General features: G+C 36.7%; 2 protein-coding genes across 5 annotated transcripts; both read left to right on the forward strand.

The window, feature by feature from the left end:
* The first annotated feature begins 372 nt into the window (after positions 1 to 372).
* LOC147507571 (cyclin-A2-4-like) lies at positions 373 to 7,246 on the forward strand. 4 transcript variants are annotated; one of them, XM_086600290.1, is made up of 12 exons: positions 373 to 510; positions 2,105 to 2,440; positions 2,728 to 3,094; positions 3,329 to 3,456; positions 3,840 to 3,932; positions 4,421 to 4,554; positions 4,882 to 4,957; positions 5,841 to 5,917; positions 6,028 to 6,061; positions 6,153 to 6,302; positions 6,390 to 6,524; positions 6,748 to 7,246. In XM_086600290.1, exons 2-12 carry the CDS (start codon positions 2,165 to 2,167, stop codon positions 6,805 to 6,807), a joined length of 1,530 nt encoding a protein of 509 aa, XP_086456416.1. In that variant the 5' UTR covers positions 373 to 510; positions 2,105 to 2,164; the 3' UTR covers positions 6,808 to 7,246. The 4 variants fall into 4 exon arrangements, with proteins under 4 accessions (XP_086456416.1, XP_086456418.1, XP_086456419.1 ...); XM_086600292.1 differs by lacking the exon at positions 373 to 510 and adding an exon at positions 532 to 752; XM_086600293.1 differs by lacking the exon at positions 373 to 510 and adding an exon at positions 544 to 1,268.
* Positions 7,247 to 14,447: 7,201 nt separating this feature from the next.
* Positions 14,448 to 17,793, forward strand: LOC147507572 (P-loop containing nucleoside triphosphate hydrolases superfamily protein). The gene is made up of 12 exons (XM_086600294.1): positions 14,448 to 14,989; positions 15,387 to 15,781; positions 15,918 to 15,997; positions 16,076 to 16,127; positions 16,207 to 16,248; positions 16,331 to 16,409; positions 16,553 to 16,584; positions 16,669 to 16,737; positions 16,829 to 16,903; positions 17,029 to 17,145; positions 17,239 to 17,289; positions 17,481 to 17,793. Exons 1-12 carry the CDS (start codon positions 14,701 to 14,703, stop codon positions 17,622 to 17,624), a joined length of 1,425 nt encoding a protein of 474 aa, XP_086456420.1. The 5' UTR covers positions 14,448 to 14,700; the 3' UTR covers positions 17,625 to 17,793.
* The last annotated feature ends 3,301 nt before the right edge of the window (positions 17,794 to 21,094 follow it).

Genomic DNA, 21,094 nt, shown 5'->3' on the forward strand with positions numbered 1-21,094 from the left:
CTGCTGTAGGCTGTAGCATCTAATTTTAGATATATTAATTACTTAAAAGGTTAAAAATTATAAAGCCAGTAATACGACCAAGTTTGTTATGTGTGCGAGATTTGTACATTATTTTGTTGCAGCTCAAATTTCAAATGAGTGGTTTAGTAATGCACAGTGATAAACCCACATTGCCTAGTAGAGTGTTGTATTGTGCTGTGAACTTGGATCAGGAAATGTGGAATACTCTAACGCCTACTCTTTTGAAATTTCACTGAACACATACCAATTTTATCTATTACAAGTATTCTTCCCCTAAAAAGAGTGAAATGCTTTAAATATAAGAGTTATCCTGCCATAAATGCATTTACAACTAACTTAGACCACTTCAATTCACACTCTTCAAAATTTCAAACCTTAAACCCCCCTCTCGTAATTTCATCCCTAAAAACAGATCCGTTTATACACACATACAACAATTTATTCACCGCACCCAGCCAAACAAACACGTGTCAAGTGAGTAGAAGAGAGGTAAATATTCGTGAATACTTTGATTTCCAAAATACAAAAAAATATTTTTCATTATTTTCGCAAAGTTTGAACTGTGAAACCAGCCCGCTCACCTCTCATCACACCTCACTTACTAAATTGCTTCTTCAAATGTTTCTCTGTACAAAACAAACCCTAATCTTTTCTTCATACCTATATTATATATATTAAAATCATATAAGGTCTTCGAGCTCACTCAAATTATATATATTATTAGACCAAAGGTCAGCTGCTTCTCTACCGTTTTTTTTTTTTTTTTTTTTTTTTTTCAAATTTCTCCTCCAGATTTGTCATAATCTCCAAGTTCTAGAACATAGATCTGTGTTGATTTACTTCATTTGGTTTTGGGACGTTTGAGTAACTAGTTTCAAATTTTTATTTTTTTTTTTTATATTCGAGTGTTTCACGTTTTGTGCCCAAATTGTATTTCTTTTCTTTGCTTTTTATTGCTGACTGTGTTCTTCGTTTTGGGATTTTTGAGTTGATTTGGTGTTTGGGGAAATGTTTGAAATTTCAAAATCTTTTTGTTATTTATTGTTTAGCTAGATTTTGCAGTTTTGTTAGATCTTTCAGTAGATCTAAATTAAAAATGTTCCTAGTTATTGTAATTTATTATGTATCTAAGCTGACTCGAACTCGTCATTTTTATACTCAAAAGCTTTGAGTTACTATTGAATCTGTCGTTTCTCCGGCATTGCCAGCTTTAATGGATAAATGTGATTATGCAAGGATGTAAGAGGGTAAAATCAATTTGAAAACGTACATTATGTGTGTGTTATACCTGTTGTTTGAATTATAAAGCTTTTACTAGTCGTCTACATGGTAGCCTTACCTTCCTTAGTTGCATTAAAAAACTGAGAATTTGATGTAGCCAGGAAAAAGCTTGTGTTGTTGACTTGATAGACTGCGGTGTAGACTAGAATGTGGAGAAGAGAATACTCTTGCGTTAACAAGATAATGTGTGCTAAGATTGTTTCTCCACACCATCAGTTTCAATAGGAAAGAAAAGGAATTATACATACGATAATTACAAGCTAACAATACTTGGTTGAGAGTCACTTTATTGGTTTGATTGTCTCTTCAAGTATGTCAAGACGGCTTAAATTGTCAGGTAATAGTTATGTCTTGTCCGTATCGCTATCACATTCTTATCAGAATGGCTTATATTTGTTGGATCCCCCATTATGTTGCATTTATATGATGCAGCTATCTGATGGAGCGTTTTTTGTGTTCCACATTGTGCTGTTTTACACGTTAAAGTGGTTTTATTGTCAGTCTCTTTCTCTCTAAATCTGTCTTGATTTCCAAATTGGGTGATGTTTGTCTCTTTTAGATTTCATTTGGTTTGGATTTTTCTTGAGGAGTTCATTATTATGCACTTGGGAAGACATTTTGTAATGACCACTTTATTTTATCTTTGGTTGACTAATTTTTACGTGCTTTCAGGTTGCTTTTTCATATTAACAGATTTACTGATCCATTAGCTTTCTGAATTATGGCCTTTCTGACTCCATTTTTCACCTTGTGAGCTTGTTCTGTTTTGTAAATGACATTTTCATGGTTAATTTTTGCGCAGGTTTGATGAATTCTGATTGAGTTTAAGGCCTCTAGTAGCTCTTCTCCAAGGCGAGAAAGTATGAGGAAAGAAAATATGGATTTTGAACCTACTGTTCGAATTACTCGAGCTCGTGCTGCAGCCTGTCATGCTTCTGGCATAGCGCTTCCTCCCAAACCATCTACAAGACAAGTTCAGAAGGCGGGTTTGCGAGGCAATTCAAAAAGACCTCCCTCGGACGAGAACTCTTCTGTTCCTGTCACAGGGCAAAATAAAAGGAGGACAGTTCTGAAGGATGTTACTAACGTCCTCTGTGAAAATTCATACAAGAGCTGTATGAATGTAGCCAAGATTCAGGTAGCAGTCCCATTGTTTGGTTATCTTATGAGTGTTTTCTTAGCTCTTGTCTCTGAAAATGTAAACAATGGGACATTTGCTTATCAACCAAACTATTAAACGAGTAAGCACCTCAGTTTTGGACTTTGACAGTAGGCTAAGAACATCCTGATCACTATTTTTATTTAACGTGTTTTAAAAAAATCTTACTGTTTTCATATCTTATCAGTTGATAGTTTCAGGTTATATGTCATTCTTCTGTGCTTCATAATCTAAAGTTGGTTTCTGTTAATGCTGCTTGTCTTCAGCCTCGGAACTGTAAGCAGGCTTTAAAAAGTCATGTAAAGAAGGATTCCAGAGTGGCCCCTGCTGTTTCTGAGGAAGCTCAACAGATTAAAGACAAGGGGGAAAGAGAGAAGGTTGAAGAAACAGATGTTGCTGCTGTTTCTGTGGAAATTGAACAGAATAAAGACAATGTGGAAATGAAGACAGCTGAAGAAAGTGACAAAATGGGGATTGTTGAGTCTCCAAAAATAATGATCTCAGTGAGAAAGGAAGAAAACTTACCAGTGCAGAATGTCAAAAATAGCATAACAGTATGCCATGTAGCTGATACTCAACCCTGGAAACAGGCCTCCGAGAAGCCTGTAGAAAACCTGGTGTTGTCATATAAAGGTCTGTGTTCACTTTCAGTTTCCTCTGAATATTATAGTAAATACTTTTCTAAGTTAGGTATTGTTTAACATAAAGCTAAAAGAATATGATATGTGTGCACAAACAAAGAAAAGAAAAAGAAAAAATGTGAAGCTAAAACAGAGTTAGAGCCTATATATCCTTTGATACTGTCTATTTGGCTTTTTGGACAATAGGATTACATAAGGGTGACACTATTTTGATTGGATAATGCAGATTTGGACAATTTTTCTGAGAATCCGGAAGGTGGTCCGAAAATTATAAACATCGATTCTGATCACCAAGATCCCCTGATGTGCAGTCTTTATGCCCCTGATATTTATAAGAATTTACGTGTTGCAGAGGTTGGTATTAAATAGATTGTTCATACTACTCGCTGAAGTTGTGCACTCTTCTCTTCACCATTCATTTTCATTATTTGTTATGCATGCTTTGCACACCATTTTCTAATGTCAGGTACACCGTACACACATCAACAAAAGAACCTTATCTGTCGCTTTGGGATGTCTCATTTTCATGATTAGGATGCAAGCTTTTATGCACCTTTATAAGTTCAATGCATACAGTTAGCATCCTAGTCACAAAATTCTTAAAAGTTAAAAATGAACTTCTTGTAAAGTTGTTATATCCTCAGCTAAGACTAGGGTGTTATTGTTGTTGTTTTGGTTGTTGTTTATATTACTTACAGAAAACTTTTTATTTACTCCTGATCCATTTCTTTCCTCAGCTTATCAGAAGACCTACTTCTAATTTCATGGAAACAATGCAAAGAGACATCACTCAAACCATGCGGGGGATACTAATTGATTGGCTTGTGGAAGTAAGTTTAGTTTGTTTCAAATATGTGCTTAATTTTCAATGTTTATTTGAAAATTTGTTGATGGCCATGAGCAAAATATGTGACTCAAGTATTAAAAATGCGTGTTTGTTGAGATGAAGGTTGGTAAATTAATGAACAACATTACTCTTTCTATGAAGAGGGCCTTCTTTTGTAATTATATATTTCGCTTTGTAGCTTCCACTTTTCCTTTTGTTTTTCTTTCATAGTTTCGAAACAATCTGCTGATGCTTTCTGAAAATTTTCCTTCCAGCAGTATGCTGTAATTATTTGCATGCATCACTTGTTCAAGTTCAAGTGTTCAACTTTTGTAGGCTGCTCATTAAATATTAGATAAATGTAACATATGCAACTTGACAAATTTAAAGGCCTATGAATGGTATAATTGGTAGTTGGAAAGTTTTCATTGATACAGATTGTTATTTCGTGCACAAATCATGGCTACTAATCCTTTCAATTGTTGGTTTCAGGTCACCGAGGAATATAAGCTTACCTCAGACACCCTTTACTTGACAGTTTATCTGATTGATCGTTTTCTGTCTCATAATTATATAGTAAGACAAAAACTTCAGCTGCTTGGCATTACTTGCATGCTGATTGCCTCGTAAGTTCTTCTGTTTGTGCTTCGTGGTACTTGTGCTACCATATTTTCTTTTTGAAGCATCTACTCCCCCTGCTCCATGGATATTTTGAAAATTCAAAATTTCAGATCTTTATTAGACATGGTAAAGGTAGATCAACTCATTTTCTACCATTAACCAGTAAAAAAACACTCATTGGCTATCTTTAGTTTTTGTTCCATGAATAATTATAATTATGCCAAATTGTTTGTTCCGTGAACAAGTTGGTCATGATATTTAGAAAGGGAAAATGTATTGCATTAATTTGTCTAAACAGGTCTAATTGCATATAATTTTTGTGGCTTTTCTAGGAAATACGAAGAGATATGTGCACCTCGTGTGGAAGATTTTTGCTTTATCACAGACAACACTTACACAAGAATGGAGGTAAAGTCTCCGTTGTAGATTGAATAGTTGGGTGGATGAACCATATCTTTCGTTTTGACTACTTGAGTACACTTTAGTTAAAAAGACAGACACTAAAACAAATGTTAACTTTTTCGCCTTTCTTGATTACCTACTGGTACATTTATTTACTTGTGCTACTTTTGTATATGCCTTAGAAGCAATACAAACAAAGTTACTGAATAAAGTTGAGCAATGCTGAAGTGGATCAATAGGATCGCTATTGGAAAAACGTGAAGGAGACTTAAATAATCATAACTACGATATGGGTTATTATTTAGTTGATGGTATCTATGCAGACTATGCCACACTTATACAAACTATATCATGACCTTCATCTGCAAAGATTCAAAACAAAGTTGACTGTGGTTCGATCAATAGATCCACAAGTTCTCAAGAAATTCATAGTTTCAACAAGTTTAAGTGATTTGATTCCCCATGACTTTGACAGTCTAAATAGTAGTATATTTTACACATTTACAAATTGGTGTCGAGCATCTCTCAAACCAGGATATATAGGATTTAATGTTTCTGTGATATCATTGATATTTCGGTCCTCCTTACGTGTATATTGTCATGACCAAGTATACAATTTTTTATGTAATGATTTTACTATTTGGAAGAATGATTTATTCTCATTCAAATTTCCGGCATCTTATCCGTAGTTTTCAGCATGTTTTTTTTGTGAAATTGCAAATTCCTCACATGCTGACGTCTGGGTTCGAATAGTATTCTGACATTTGACAATTAGAGGAAAGAATGCAATATATATGTCTAATCAGGTCCTGCTCGAGTGCTTGTTAATCGTATTACTGCTGCTAAAATACATTATTGTATGAAGTCATCTAACTGGTTGAACTTACAGGTGTTGGAAATGGAGAGTAAAGTGCTGAATAATTTGGAATTTCAAATATCAACACCCACCATAAAAACCTTTGTTAGGTGACAGTTATTTTATGTGTAACTTCTCCCTAAAAATAATAGAGTTCCTCAGCTTGTATAAATCAAGATGTTCATAATTTTGTTGTTTTTCTTGACTTTTTTTACTGCAGGAGATTTCTTCGTGCTGCGCAAGCTTCTTATAAGGTACAGTTTATTTTGTTTTGTTGAAGGAACAAGATTTGAATTTCTATTTGGTTAGGTACGAATTGACTTATCAAGTTACTCTGGAGTGCAGGCACCAAGTGTCGAATTGGAATATTTGGCTAACTATCTAGCAGAGCTGACTATGGTAGAGTATGCCTTCCTGAAGTTTCTTCCTTCTCTCGTCGCTGCATCTGCTATATTCCTTGCAAGATGGACGCTAGATCAATCATCTCATCCCTGGGTCTGTGTTCTTCCCCCTTTGTTCTCCCCTTCATTTGGTTCTATCCTTATATGTGATGGACCCTCATACTGTTTGTATATTTTGCAGAATCCAACTCTTGAGCACTATACTAGTTACAAGGCTTTAGATCTAAACTCTACCGTTTCTGCTCTTCAAAATTTGCAAATGAATTATAGCGGTTGTCCTTTAAATGCTATACGAGACAAGTACAGACAAGAGAAGGTAAAAACTACTGAATATCTTATGTAGGACAGTATTCATTGTACAATAGATTTCAAATGATCTTATCTCCTCGTAGATATACATCCAAAAGTTCATAATGGAGAACAGTTTAAAACCTAATTGCATTACTAATCAACAACCTCAATGCCATGGATTTGCAATTTTGTATGATGTTCATTTCAGAATAATTTAATGTTTTCTGACATGTTTCTATTGCTGTCAGTTCAAAAGTGTTGCAGCTCTTTCATCTCCAGAAGTGTTCCAGATGCTCTTTCAACCCTAACAATGCCAATTGGTCTTGTCTTGCCAAGGCTCCTAACAATGATCATTGGATAGAAGTTTCCTATGGTTTCAGTAATTTATAAGAGGATATTCTGGCACACAACCTTATTGTTTTTTTCATTTATTTTGCCTTTCCCCCTTCTGTTCTGCTTCCGTGAGCGTAGCTATTTAACTGGTCTGGTTCTCACAGACCTATTTTTTCAACGTGGGAATATGTGCATAATGGAGCGCCAGGCACTAAGTTAGGAATTTCAAAATCCGAAGCTTATTTATTTCAGTAATTTCTCATCCATGTAAGGTCATTTCTTGGTGACCATTATCAGTTTGTTGGATTGCAGCAGTGTGTAAACACTAAACAATGTGAAGATTGTCGTTGCACGCCAAACTCCGTTGATTTTTTATTATTTACTTTTTTATACATCATTTGATCTTGTTCAACATGTGGGTGCTCCATTGTTTTACGCAGGTTATTATTGCCTTCAGCTCTACCTAAAGTATTAGCACAAAAAGATTGCCAACATACTGGAATAATCATGTTTCAGATTTGTATTTTTATTTTATGTTCAATTAAGTTTCTTTCACGTTGATTGGGTATGAGGTTTTGAGTATTGGGAGATTTCACTAGAAAGTCACACCTCAATCTAGTTACTTTCTATCCCAAATGATTTCAACTTGGAGCTCACACCAAGGAAATCACCCACCTAAGACTTTGGTAGTTATCACAACAACCTCAACAAAGCAAAACCACTAACTTATCATCACCCTTCATAAAGAACAATAATAATGGAAGTAAAATATGCAAAGAGACAAAAAGATTTAGGTGGTTGTAAATATTACCTACATCCACACACAAGAGCCGAAGTTTCCTTTTATAACAAAGATTGGAGAGTTTACAAGAGATCAAGAATCAATAAGAAGAGGCCTCACTCAAACCCTAGCTCAACAGAGTTCCCACAATACCCTAGAAATGAATCTCTCAAAGTTGTTCTTCAAAACCCTAATCTATTTCCTTTATATAGGTGTACATAGACAAAGTGGAAGTAAAATGGGCTTTGGGCCGCAATTTGAGCTCGAGAGGAAGAGTTATTGTATGAAGCCTCTTCAATAGAGCTTGACTTTAGAGTCCGTGCTAAAAGATACTTTCTCAGGTGTTGGAATGGATGGCTGGTCGCCCTCTTCATCGGGTTCGCAAACGAGAGTGGTGAGCTGAGCAAAGCTCGACGGTTCCAACAACCCAACAATCTCCCACTTGGAACCTTCGAGATTCTTCATGCACATCACATCTCAATTGTAACCACTCAATCCAAATCCAATATACTAAAGAAACACTTTGGCCATCCATCATGGTCTTCAAGCAAGAAGACCCAACCGGGTTGAACACAACTTCAACTTTCATGAGGCGTGTTGTCAACATATCCGCCGGATTCTCACTCCCTCGATCGATCTCTCAAGTGCAAAACCTCATCCTCCAACAGATCGGATAAAATGATACCGAGACCAACCAATGTGTTTGGTCCTAGAATGAAAGGCGGAATTTTGGCAAGATGTATAGCACTCGACTATCATCTGTTTATTGTAACACACTTCTCTCTTGCTTCATCCCAAGCTCTTCCATCAATCCTCAGAAAATCATCTCTTTGCTTGCCTCTCAGAACGCCACATACCGCCTGCGTGGTAGACAAAGCAACAATTTCAGTTGGAAGAAATTAACTTTTTATTGTAAAAGACACTAGTTCTTCTCAGGATCTACTTTTGCAAAATCGCAAGATCCACATACCCTTGCGGGTTCACAACACCCCTTCCATAACATAGGCATTTCTCAGTAGTTTCCTCGGATATCTCAATATCCACTTCACGGCTTCCCAATGTTGCTTAGATTAGACATAAAAATCATCGAAATCGCTTGGGCTATATTGTGCAAACCATGGCATACATAAGACTTCCAATGGCGAGGCGATGGTACCTTAGCCATGAAGTTTCTTTCCTCAACAACATTGGGAGAGTGTTTTCGACAACTTTGAAGTGGATCGCCAAAGGTGTGCAACTGGTTTCAGACTACCCATGCCGAAATTTTCTTCAATACCTTCTCAATATATTCACCGAGACAACTCGCAATACCTTTTTGCCTTTATCTCTTCGATCCTCATCCCTAGAATTGTTTACGCACCCAAGTCCTTCATAGAGAACTCACTTGCTAACTTCTCTTTCAATCTCCCAATTCGACATATCGAACTTCGCTACTAACATATCATCAACATATAGCAGCGGGATGATGTAGCCGAGTCGAACCTCTTCAAGTAGCAACAATGGTCGTTGCTTGGTAACTTATAGTAGCCATTTCCTTGCATGAAGTTATCAAACTTCGTACTAATTTTTTTGGGCTTGTTTCAAACCATACAAGCTCTTTCGAGCTGCATACCATATTCTCTTTACCCTTTGATGAAACCCTCTCGGGTTCTTTGATATAAATTTCCTCAACTAGGTCACCATGAAGGCGGTTTTAACATCCAACCGCCAAGATATAAATCTTTATTATGAACAATACTCAACACCATCGAATAGTATTCGGCCACCATGGGGAGAATATCTGAAGTCAATCGCTTTCAAAACCCTTGACTACTAGCCTTGCCTTGTATCTCCGGGAACCATCATGTTCCTCTTTGACTCTATACACCCATTTGTTCTCAGAGCCTTCTTGCCCATGGGTAGTTTGGCTAACTCCCCACGTGCACAAGAGATGAGGGACTTCATCTCATCTTGCATAGCAAGCTCCCACTTGCTTGCATCACTCACCTCCAATGCTTCATCATAAGATTGAGGCTCGCCACCATGAAAGTAGCAAGTAATTCACATAGGTGGAGGGCGGATATCTCGAACTTCGGTACATGTGGCTGGATGTCTTCCGCAATTTACAGGTGGCTTTGGTGTAGTATCCTCATTATTCTCTCGAGTCACTACATGTCATCCTCTTTTGATTTGGCTTTATGACTTACATCAAAGTCTTCCAACTCAACATACTTTCTCTTTTGTACCCGATTCCTTCTTTTGTGCTTCATCTTCTCGCCCTTGTACATCACCTTCTCATTAAACACAACATCTACTCTACGAATGATTTTCCGATTTTGATCATCCCAAAAGCGATACCAAAAAAATCATCACCCATATAGAGATGAAGGTGCACTTTAGTGACTTAGCATCAAGCTTGCTTCTAGCTTGGTCACTAATGTGGACATAGGACACACAACCAAACACCTTCAAATGGGAAGGTTCACATCCTTCCCGCCCCACCTTACCGGAATCTTAAAATCCAAAGGCACCGATGGTCCTCTATTGATCGGGGTAAAACATGCTTTGCTAACACTTTCTGCCCGGAATTGCCAGGGGCAAGCCTGTATGGATGAGATACACCTAGCTCTTTCGTTGTTCTATTCATGAACCCCTCAACGAGGTGTCCCCTCGCAAAGTCTTTTTCCATCTTGATGCCATTAAAGATAAAGTTCTTCTTAAAACCTGAATCCTCATATTCCAATCATTCCGGATCTAAATTCTTTACTTTCAAGCTTGTCTCATTCTCAACCATGGAAAGTTTGAAACTTCAAATACGCCGACTTGTTCAAGAAATAGACCCACACCTTCCTAGTAATCATCAATGAAAGTCACAAAATATGACTTTCCGCCAATGGATTCAGATGTATCAACTCAAGCCTTCTAGCTTTGAGTCCGACCCATTCTACGAAAACTCATTTGCCGCTTTCCAAATACAGTTCTCCGCGAAGTCAATTTCAACCGACCATGAACTTTGGGAGTTTACCGAAAGAGTGAAGGATTTTCATTCCTTTCACTCATGTGACCAAGTTTGTTGCCAAACATTCGGATCCTCTTTTCAATCTCACAACCATGTGTTGTAGAGTACCATCTTTCTTACCATTTGCAACAATCAATGCCGAGACCTTCCAAGTATCAACAGGCAAAATCAGAACAAATCCTTGCTTGCCAATTGGAAATCAAATTCTTCCTCAACCGAACATGTCCGACGCCCCTCAATAACCATGACGAGCCATTCATCTTGATATGCACATCACCCTTTGCCGACAATGTCACAAGGTTGGTCATCACCGACGAAAGACCGTCAAAGGTCACCTTCGTGTAGTTCTCAAGGAACTCTCGATGTGAGGTAGCATGGAAAGATCGCGGAATCAAGTACCCAAGACTCTTTTGTGCTCCATCGAACATATCAAAGCGCCATCTACCATCTCAACAACATTAGCTTCTTGATTCTTTTTCCCTGTTCTTATTAATGTTGTTGTTGTTTCCTAGGGCAATTGGGGCTATAGTGGCGGCCTACCACAATTATAGCACACCACTTCACTCATGTCTCGAGGTTTGTTAGTTTGCTTTGCAATTGGGAGGCTTGAGATTTCGATCTCCCCCCTCCACTTCTTCTTACTACGACTCTGTTTTACTTTGTATTCGATGCCGACCACGGTTGATCCCGACGATGACGGACAATCCGTCTCGGTTTCCTCGGTTAGTACCATACTAACAACGTGCTCAAACTTCAACTTGGTCATTCCAACAGAGCCACTAATAGCGCCATAGTTAAGATTCCAACTTGGAGGCAATTGTCCAAGTATCGCCAAAGTTAGCACCTCATCACTAAATGTAATCTCAACCGACTCAATTGGTCCTTAGTTTGGTTGAATTCATTTAGGTGATCCTGAAGGAGGTCCCTCCAATATTTTCATACTAAATAGCTTGGTGATCAAATAAACTTTGTTGCGTCGAGGGTTGTTCATACATCGTAGTAAGTGCCTCCATGAGAGACCGCCTTCTCGGTCTTAATATTGAAGGCTACCGAGGCTTGAAAAGACTCAATCGGATTGTGGCCAAGGCCTTTCTATCTTGCAAATCCCATTTATCTTGCGGAATCTCCTCGGGCTTCACTTATCAACGTTTCCATCAAATCCTTTTGATAGAGAACATCCTCAATTTGCATCTTCCAATAGCCAAGTTTGTTCCACAAACTTCTATCTTGTAGCTTTCCTTTGTCCGCCATGACTTCCACTTGAACCAACACAACGGTGGAGACTCTCTCGGAGGAATTTCTTCAAACACCTAGCCTCAAATGCTAAAGGTGGAAACTTTCCTCACACACCTTGTTCCAATGATTCAAAACCGTGCTCGATACCACTTATTGGGAGATTTCACTAGAAAGTCACACCTCAATCTAGTTATTTTTCTATCCCAAATGATTTCAACTTGGAGCTCACACCAAGGAAATCACCCACCCAAGACTTTGGTAGTTATCACAACAACCTCAACAAAGCAAAACCACTAACTTATCATCACCCTTCATAGAACAATAATAATGGAAGTAAATATGCAAAGAGACACAAAGATTTAGGTGGTTGGTAAATATTACCTACATCCACACAAAGAGCCGAAGTTTCCTTTATAACAAAGATTGGAGAGTTTACAAGAGATCAAGAATCAATAAGAAGAGGCCTGGAATCAACAGATCCTACAATACCCTAGAAATTTCTCAAAGTTGTTCTTCAAAACCCTAATCTATTTCCTTTTATAGGTGTACATTATGTTCCGCAATTTCGAGCTTATGAGCTGAAGCGCCCCATACTTGGTTCTTCATAGAGCTTGAGCGCCGAGTCCGCCCTTTAGGTGGCCTAAAGCTTTCTCCTTCTATTATCATCAATAGGTTACAATTTCTTATCCCTCTTCATCGGTTTTGAGCGGAGAGTGGTGAACGGACACCGGAGCAAAGCTCGACGGTTCCAACAACCCAACATTGAGCATACTCATTTTTGTGATACTGTCAATCTTCTTGCTATGGATGTTGATTATAGGTCGTTAAACTTTACTCTCACTACCAATTATTTTGGAAAGCCTTTGAATCTATGTTTTGGCTTTAAACTTTGTTAGTAATTCTTGGATGTCAGATACTACCAGTGGTTACACCAGAGTTTGTTTCTTTCAGTAACGATAGACTTTTATGCTTAATTTGGCCTCTCGACTGTTTTCCGCCCATTGGTTTAAACACGCTCATTTTGCTTAGTCAACTGGGATTTTGATGCCTCGTTCGGGCACTTCACAAATGTGTTTGGATTCCCTACTGGGACTAACCAATAATCCGATAGTGAAGTGTGAGTGGGCAGAGTGGCAACAAATTTAAAAAATTCACAGATTTAGGGAGTGTTGGACTGGAAACTACAATTTTTCAATTTTTGCATAGACTTTAGAGGGGTGCTAAAAGATATACAATGCTTTGGTTTAACGAAACATGAGGTGATTTTGCCTGATGTATCACGGTCCCTGTTCCACACTTCCATCAGGCATCCTTTGGTGATCACAAGTTTAAAACGACATTGTTGAAGGCTTCGAGCTGTGACCCTGCCTAGCTTTGTCATCATGGTTACCACTTTCGTTCTGGTTTCAACTTTCGGTCATCATCACAGCTTTCACTGTTTACGTGATAAACAGTAGAAGGGCTCAACTTTCTTGTGACCGTGTTGTCATATTACTAGTCTTACCTTCCCCTGGTAGAAAACGTTGCGTTCATTTTACCAGGTGGGAAGAACAAAGTATTTAATAGATAATTATATCACAGTATTGATTAGTGTTCTTAGCGTATAAACTTTGAATATTGTAGCAGACCTCATGTTTATCTGTTTATTGTTAGGATCCCAGTCACACGCGTATGGCCACCCATATTCATGCTAACGCTGCTGACGACCACTTGACTAAGTAGTTAGCCATTGAGCCGCCCAAATCCATCTGCCATACTGTCTTTGAAGTTTGAAGTTTGAACTTTGAATAAGTGCTTGTTGGGAGTTTATATTTTAACGATTCTTTTTTCTGAATGACTAAACTGTACCATTCAAAGAATAAGTTTAAGTAATAGTTTTTGCATATTTATTAGAAAAATCAATTCTTACTACTACATTATACTTGTGTTAAAATCTTCATGTATACAATATTGGGTACATGCTGTTAGGTGGCAGCGGAACGCTCACCTTTCTGTTGTGTCGGCAACATTGCGATTCAACTTTTTGTCGAGCTTTTAGTAGTAAGTGAATTTAGGTGGCCTGGGATGACCGTGAAATAGACTCGACTAATTTTTTTTGTAAGTAATCACTCTTCTAGGGACGTAAAAGTAAAACCCACTTGCTGTGATCTCATTTGTATAATTGTATGTGTATACTGTATAGTGGATTAGTGGTGGCAGTTAACTTCCAAGTGGAAAACCACTTGATATCAAGATAAATCAAATTGACCTTCGCAGCTATGACATATAGAAGATGCTATCCTCTTTTCATAACCGTTGAGGTCTACATCAAATTCGCCTTTCTATTGCACGTGAACCGGCAATTAAGTAGAGAGTCAGACGCTTGACGTTGAATCTGCTCAATATCATTCACTTGCTTGAAAGAACTGGTAGATGAATTTATGTGGTTCATAGTGTTATTGCTGGTGATTTGGTGTATGGAAAATTATTATGAATAACAGAACAAGTTGCATGTATCACTTCTGAGGGCGGGCGCACTCTTTGCAGTTTGAAATATTGAATAGGACCACTCGCTGTAAAAAGCCTCATACTAATAACTCTTCATCTGCTCAAAATTTTCTCCCACCAATTAATGTAGCATAGCGATATGAATGATACAAGCCACCTATAAACGAAGCAAAAGAAACGTGTCTAAAATTGGCAACAAAGTTAAAGGGTACAAAAGTAAACTCAGAAAAGAAAACAGAGACCACAGACCACATAGGTTGGATTGATGTCAGCCCAACCGTTAAAACTCTTGCGCTGGTTTTGCGCGCAATTTAAGAGAAAAGAAGAGAGTGGAAGTTTCTAAGGAAGGTTACTTGGTTAGAAGAGATGATGACTACTTTTGGGATTTTGAACAACATTTCCACCATGATCTTATCTCAGCCGACTTCTTCTTCTCCTTCTTCTTCTTCTTCTTTTTCTCTTACTTCCACATCTTCTTCACTCTCTCTTCCCTATAAATACCAGTTCCACACGTCTCATTCTCCTTCTTTCATTACACCAACAACACCAACAACAACCAAAAAACTTTCCAAGTTCATTTCTTCTTCTTCTTGTACTATAGCCTCGTTTTCCATTTCTAAGCTATCTACCATGCCGACCCAGACAACTAAATCAGGTATTTTCTTCTTCTGTTTCAGTGGCAAAGATTTTTTTTTTTTTTTTTTTAAAGATATTTTTGGGTTTCTCCAAAACTTATGTTTATTAGTTTTCTGCTTTTGTTGCATTGAGTATATCGAGTATTCCAGCTTTTGTTTTTAGCTGGCTTCTTGAATCTATTAATATCTTATTCCCTTATATAAAATGTAGTCTAAAAACTCTATGTTTTTATTCACTTCCAAATAAATTCATACATTTCAGGCCATCAGGTTAAACTTGAAAATTTTAATTTGAAGGAAATTTAAAAAATTTAATTTGTACCTTAGAGTGCTGAATTTTACAATTACATCGCTGGTCTATTTGTTATTTTAGTATAGAGCTGACGAATTTGTTTCTCTTGTTCTACGGAATTTCAGGATTCTGCCCTCTGTCTCAAAGGAATTCTTGGATGCAAGAAAATTCTACATGTTACAACATTAGCACTAATAGTGGATGCAGGCCTTTGCATTCTGTGTTTCCCACAGCGCCTGCGGTGGTTTCGTCTGTGGAGGACCTTTATGAATATATATGCTCTGGTCCTCTTATAGAGAAACTTAGTTTGACACCAAAGATGTTGGAGGATAACATTGAGAGGTGGATAGAGTGCGGTCTTCACTTGTGCAAGTTGTTCAGAATTAATGAGTTGAACATGACTATAGCGCAAAAAGCTAGGCTCTTTCACTACTATGTACCGGTGTTCCTCTGGTGTGAAGATCAAATCTCACAACACAGGTCAAAGTTCAAAGATGGACAAGATATTCCTCCTTTGCTGGTATGTTAACTATTCAGTACACTGCCAGTTTCTACTATTAGCTTTCACTTGAAGAGGATACCAGCGTAGTCTCGCTAAGTTTTTGTGTTTAAATCGTCTGTGTTAAGTGGAACTTACGTTTGAACCTTTTGCGCAGATTGGATTTAGTGCACCACAAGGCTGTGGAAAGACTACGCTAGTCTTTGCCTTAGATTACCTTTTCAGACTAAGTGGCAGGTAGGTTGAAGAATTAGCGACTTTTAATTTCCTTTTCTTTTGAAGAACCATGGATTTTCTGACAACTTTGTATTACAGGAAGTCTGCCACAGTTTCGATCGATGATTTTTATTTAACTGCAGAGGATCAGGTAAAGATACTTGCAGTTCTGATATACTTTCTTCTTCTCTATGTCTCTGTTTTCTAAATGCAATCCGTATACATTGCAGGCTAAGATGAGGGAGCAAAATCCAGGAAATACTCTCTTGGAGGTATCTATATGAACATTCTCAATCCTTGTATACGTGTAACTGTGATGATTTTTTTGTTTTATATGTGAATTTGCATTCTCAGTTACGAGGAAATGCTGGAAGCCATGATCTACCATTATCAGTTGAAACACTTCAGGGTCTAACTGAAATGACTAAAAAGGGTAATGCTCCCTACATGCTTGTTAATTATGTACTCCGCATTAGTTCTGATCTACTAATTCAATTACAAAAGTTCAAACTGGTATCTTCTTTATAGACACAGATCTTTCAAGTATTAACTCTATGCTATGCTTATGAAATTTAGGCATGAAGATGAAGCTGCCACGATATAATAAAGTAAGTACTAACAAACAACACTATTATTGTTTGCTTATTGATACACATTATTTCAACGTTACTTATTCGTGAATTCTTCTGTAGTCTGCATATGGTGGGAAGGGAGACAGAGCCGATCCTTCAACATGGCCAGAGGTTAAAGGGCCACTAACAGTAAGATAGCAACATGCAAGACTTGTATGTAAATTTGAATTTCATCATGCCTGTTATGCTCACATCTTTTGCTCTTTGGGTGTCAATTCAGGTTGTATTGTTCGAAGGTTGGATGCTTGGTTTTAAACCTGTTCCAAATGAAGTTGTTAAAGCTGTCGATCCACAGGTAAGGAGTCTTTGAGATTAGGTTGACATTAAAAGTAACTTACTGTGTTAGTGCATATAGGAGCAGAACACTTTCAACATGTTAATGCAAATGGATTTTGATTAGAATTATGCTTCACTTTCCAGCTGGAGGTTGTAAACAGAAACCTTGAAGCTTATTATGATGCATGGGACAAGTTCATTAATGCTTGGATAGTTATCAAGATTAAGGAGCCAAGCTGCGTCTACCAATGGCGATTACAGGTATGGTTAAATCCTTCGAAAACTTATTGAAACCTTTGTGCATTGGAACATTATTTTCAGCATTGTGAACATAAGTTCGTGGTTACTTTGCAGGCAGAGATTGCTATGAGAGAGGAAGGCAAACCCGGAATGTCCGATGAGGAGGTCTGTCTGCAACTGTTTTATTTAAGTCGTCCTGGCTTGATTGAATTATGAATGCCCGAACGTTATTGCCTCAAAGCTGCAATGATCACCTGATTGAAAACTTTCTTGCTCTGGATTTTTGTCTTCCTAGATTTTGGAAGTGTTAATTTGTGGAGGGTTTAAGACACTTTTTTTTTCTGCAAATTTTGCAGGTTAGGGACTTTGTTTCACGCTACTTTCCAGCATACAAGGCTTATCTTCCCACACTGTACTCCGAAGGACCGCTTGGTTCTGATCCAGAGCATCTCTTAGTTGTTGATATTGACGATGAAAGAAATCCCATCCTAGGAAACTAGCTGACAGCAACTACTTAGAAGACTAAAGTCAGAACTGGAGACTATTTTTTATTTTTTATAATACGTATGAGCATTATTTTAACATCTATTTTAGAATTTGTTAAATGTAAAGGTTAAATGTGCAAAAATAAAGTTATACGAAATGAATGCTTCTTATGATCTTTTACTACCCCCTGAACGTGTAAATGTGAGATTATGAGCTTGTTCAATATACTATTTCTGGTGAACATAAAGTAAATATGCCAGTTAGCAGAGATGGAGGAATGAATGCCAACAAATTACTCATTAGAGACGGATATATTCGTGAGGTCTATCTGTATTAACTAGTTTTCAAACCCGTCTTAGGAACGGGTGCTGTTATATTATAGTGATCACTCATTCAATTTTTTTGCAGTGTGAAAACCCATAAAAGAAACAACCTAGCTGCCAATTTCCTATTAATTATTCCTTAAATATTTGCTTCCAGTTTACGATTTCTACGATTTTCCGTTAATTATTTTTTGAGATTAGTTTGTTATTGTTGCATCCAGTTTTTAATTTATCGTTAATTATTCTTGGAGATTAGTTTGTTGCATTTGTATCCTGTTTCGAAATTCCGTTAATTATTATTTTATATTAGTTCGATGCATTTGCATTCATTTTTCAATTTCTCGTTAATTATTATTTGATGTTAGTCCAATGTAATTACATCAAGTTTTTAATTTCCCGTTAAGTATTCTTTGAATTTATAGTTTAATATAGTTACATCTAGTTTCTGATTTTCCGTTAATTATTCTTTGAGGTTAGTTCTATATATGCAGTTGTATCAAGAATTTCCCATTAATTATTATTCAATGTTAATTCAATGATTTGCACCAAGTTTCTAATTTCCCATTAATTATTTTTTAAAGTTAGTTCAATGATCAAATTTCCAATTTCCAGTTAATTATTCTTTGAAGTTAGTTCAATGTAGTTACATATAATTTTCGATTTCCCGTTAATTAATTTTTGAGGTTAGTTCATTTGATGCATTTGCATTTATTTTCTAATTTCCTGTTAATTATTATTTGAGGTTTGTTCTATCCAGTTGCATCCAGAATTTTCCGTTCAATGTGTATGTAGTTACATCCATAGTTTCAATTTTTCGTTAATCACTCTTTGAGGTTAGTTGGATGCATTCGCATTAGGGGTGGGAATTTGGCCCTAACGACCCTAACCCGGCCCTGACCGACCCGACCCTAAGCCCTATAAAGCCCTCACAGAGTTTAGGGCCGGCCACCGACTAAATACCCTAATGCCTTCTATCTCAGCTTTGTAAAGGGCTAGTGGCTAAGATTCTAAAACATAGGCTCGACCCTAATTCCCTCATTAGCCCGACCCTAACCAAGCCCTAACCGCCTCGTTTTCACACTTTCACTATAAATACATATACCATAATTGTCCAAGTATTTGTTAAATATTTTCAATTAAAATAACATTGTCCCTTTAATTTATCACTTACAAGGGTACTTCCAATAACTTGTCTTATATAACAAAAACTTGTCAACAACTTAAGTGAACAATGAATGAAAAATTTTAATAAAAATAAGACTTTATTCCTTTGATCATCAAGTCAAAGTCCATAACTTATTATTTCAATTTCTTTTCTCACTTATTTCTTATAAATTATATTTTTATTCACATCCAAGCCAAGTCTAAAACTAAAGATTTCCTTCCACACCATTAAAGCAAAATACAGAGCAGACATTTGTAACATATAAACCAAAAAACAACCTTTGTCAGAAAAATGACATTTGTAATCTCAAACCTTTCTCCATCACTTGTTCAAAAGCCAATATTTTCATTTACATATACAAAGCTTGAATCACTTTTAAATTAGAAGAAAGGTAATATTATATTTGTTTGAATCTATTATAGAAATAATTTATAATATTACAAATAGTTTAACAACTTCCATAACCCTTAACTAAAACTATTATGTTTCTTCTTTATATCTATTACTTCTTCTTTTAAAATGATAATATAATTATTTGGCTATGTATTTCAATTTAAAATGTAATTTTAGTGAGGTTTGAGTACAAAGAAGAACAAATTCCGAACTCTCGATGTACTTCAGTTCATTAGATTGTGGATGTGCATTTTAAATTTTTGGACTTATACAGGATTATTACTAGATTGGTTGGACTTTGAGTTTGTAGATTATTGTACATTTTTGTAATATAAATGAGTTTTAAAACTGATGTAGTAAAAAAAAAGAAAATATATAGGCCCGACCCTAAAGCCTTTAAAGAGGGCTTAGGGTAGGGTAAGGGCTTGAGGTTTAGACTTGTGACCCGGGCCGACCCTAACCCTATACTGACTTTAGGGCCAGGCCGACCCGGCCCTAATATTTGAAGGGCTTTAAATGTTTAGGGCCGGGCTAGCCCGACCCGGCCCATTGCCCACCCCTAATTCGCATTGAGTTTCCGATTTCCCGTTAATTTTTCTTTGAGGTTAGTTCGATGCATTTGTATTGCCCGAGTTTCCAATTTTTCGTTAATTATTCTTTGAAATTAGTTCAATGTAGTTGCATCGAGTTTCTCATTTCCCGTTAATTATTCTTTGAGGTTAGTTCAATGCTTTTGCATCCAGTTGTCGATTTCCCGTTAATTATTATTTGAAGTTAGTTCAATACATTTGCGACCAATTTTTTATTTCCCGTTAATTTTTCTTTAAGGTTAGTTCAATGCATTTTCATCTAGTTTTCAATTTCCCGTTAGTTATTATTTGAGGTTAGTTCAATAATTGTCTAAAAAAAAATGGGCGATTGTAAGAACATCTGAAAGACGATAGATAGTAGTGACTTTAACTATGATGCTGCAGGTATATTCAAAAACATGAGTACATAAAATATGTGTAATGTGGAGTACCTTAATCCATCAAGATTGTTCCAATGACCCATTTGCCAAAGAACTCAAGAACACCTCTTTATGGTTTAGTAATTGAGGGCCATCTACTCAATGTAATTCTTATTAGTACCATTAGTACGTAACACACATATCTATGAACGTAATTCTTTTGGCTTGCTACATATATATAGTTGGTGATCAACTGATTGAAGTATCCCAACCATTTTAAAAGAAAATGCAATTCTATTATTAAGGTGTATTGGGTTTTCAAATTGGTTTGGGCCTTTCAATTATTTTAGTTGTCAAAACTTTTTTCCCTTTTTCGTTGATAATTAAACCCATTATTTGTGTAAAACTACACAAATTTGTGACTGGGAGTTGCTACATTAAATAGCACATACGTACATTAAATCAAATAAACAACTGCAAAAAACATATTTAGTGCGCATCAAATTATATTTTCCATTCAACCACATATAAACACATAAACTCGACGTTCGTTCGACACTAACTATAAACACCAAAAACGAAAATCATTATAAGTAGGAAATCAGGAAAGAATATCTCCACTATTTTTTAGAAGGCTGCAAAGACAATTCTCAT

The sequence above is a fragment of the Coptis chinensis genome, chromosome 3, assembly GCF_015680905.1.
Source record: "Coptis chinensis isolate HL-2020 chromosome 3, ASM1568090v1, whole genome shotgun sequence".
Classification (NCBI taxonomy): Eukaryota; Viridiplantae; Streptophyta; class Magnoliopsida; order Ranunculales; family Ranunculaceae; genus Coptis; species Coptis chinensis.

What these genes read in the sequence shown, in the direction of transcription:
- LOC147507572 (XM_086600294.1), top strand. Translation starts at nt 14,701, where the DNA reads ATGATGACTACTTTTGGGATTTTGAACAACATTTCCACCATGATCTTA. An exon ending in AGCTGCCACGATATAATAAA is followed by an intron (nt 16,585 to 16,668) that starts GTAAGTACTAAC and finishes ATTCTTCTGTAG; the next exon opens with TCTGCATATGGTGGGAAGGG. An exon ending in AGGTTAAAGGGCCACTAACA is followed by an intron (nt 16,738 to 16,828) that starts GTAAGATAGCAA and finishes GTGTCAATTCAG; the next exon opens with GTTGTATTGTTCGAAGGTTG.
- LOC147507571 (XM_086600290.1), top strand. Translation starts at nt 2,165, where the DNA reads ATGAGGAAAGAAAATATGGATTTTGAACCTACTGTTCGAATTACTCGA. An exon ending in CCTGGTGTTGTCATATAAAG is followed by an intron (nt 3,095 to 3,328) that starts GTCTGTGTTCAC and finishes TGGATAATGCAG; the next exon opens with ATTTGGACAATTTTTCTGAG. An exon ending in TAATTGATTGGCTTGTGGAA is followed by an intron (nt 3,933 to 4,420) that starts GTAAGTTTAGTT and finishes TGTTGGTTTCAG; the next exon opens with GTCACCGAGGAATATAAGCT.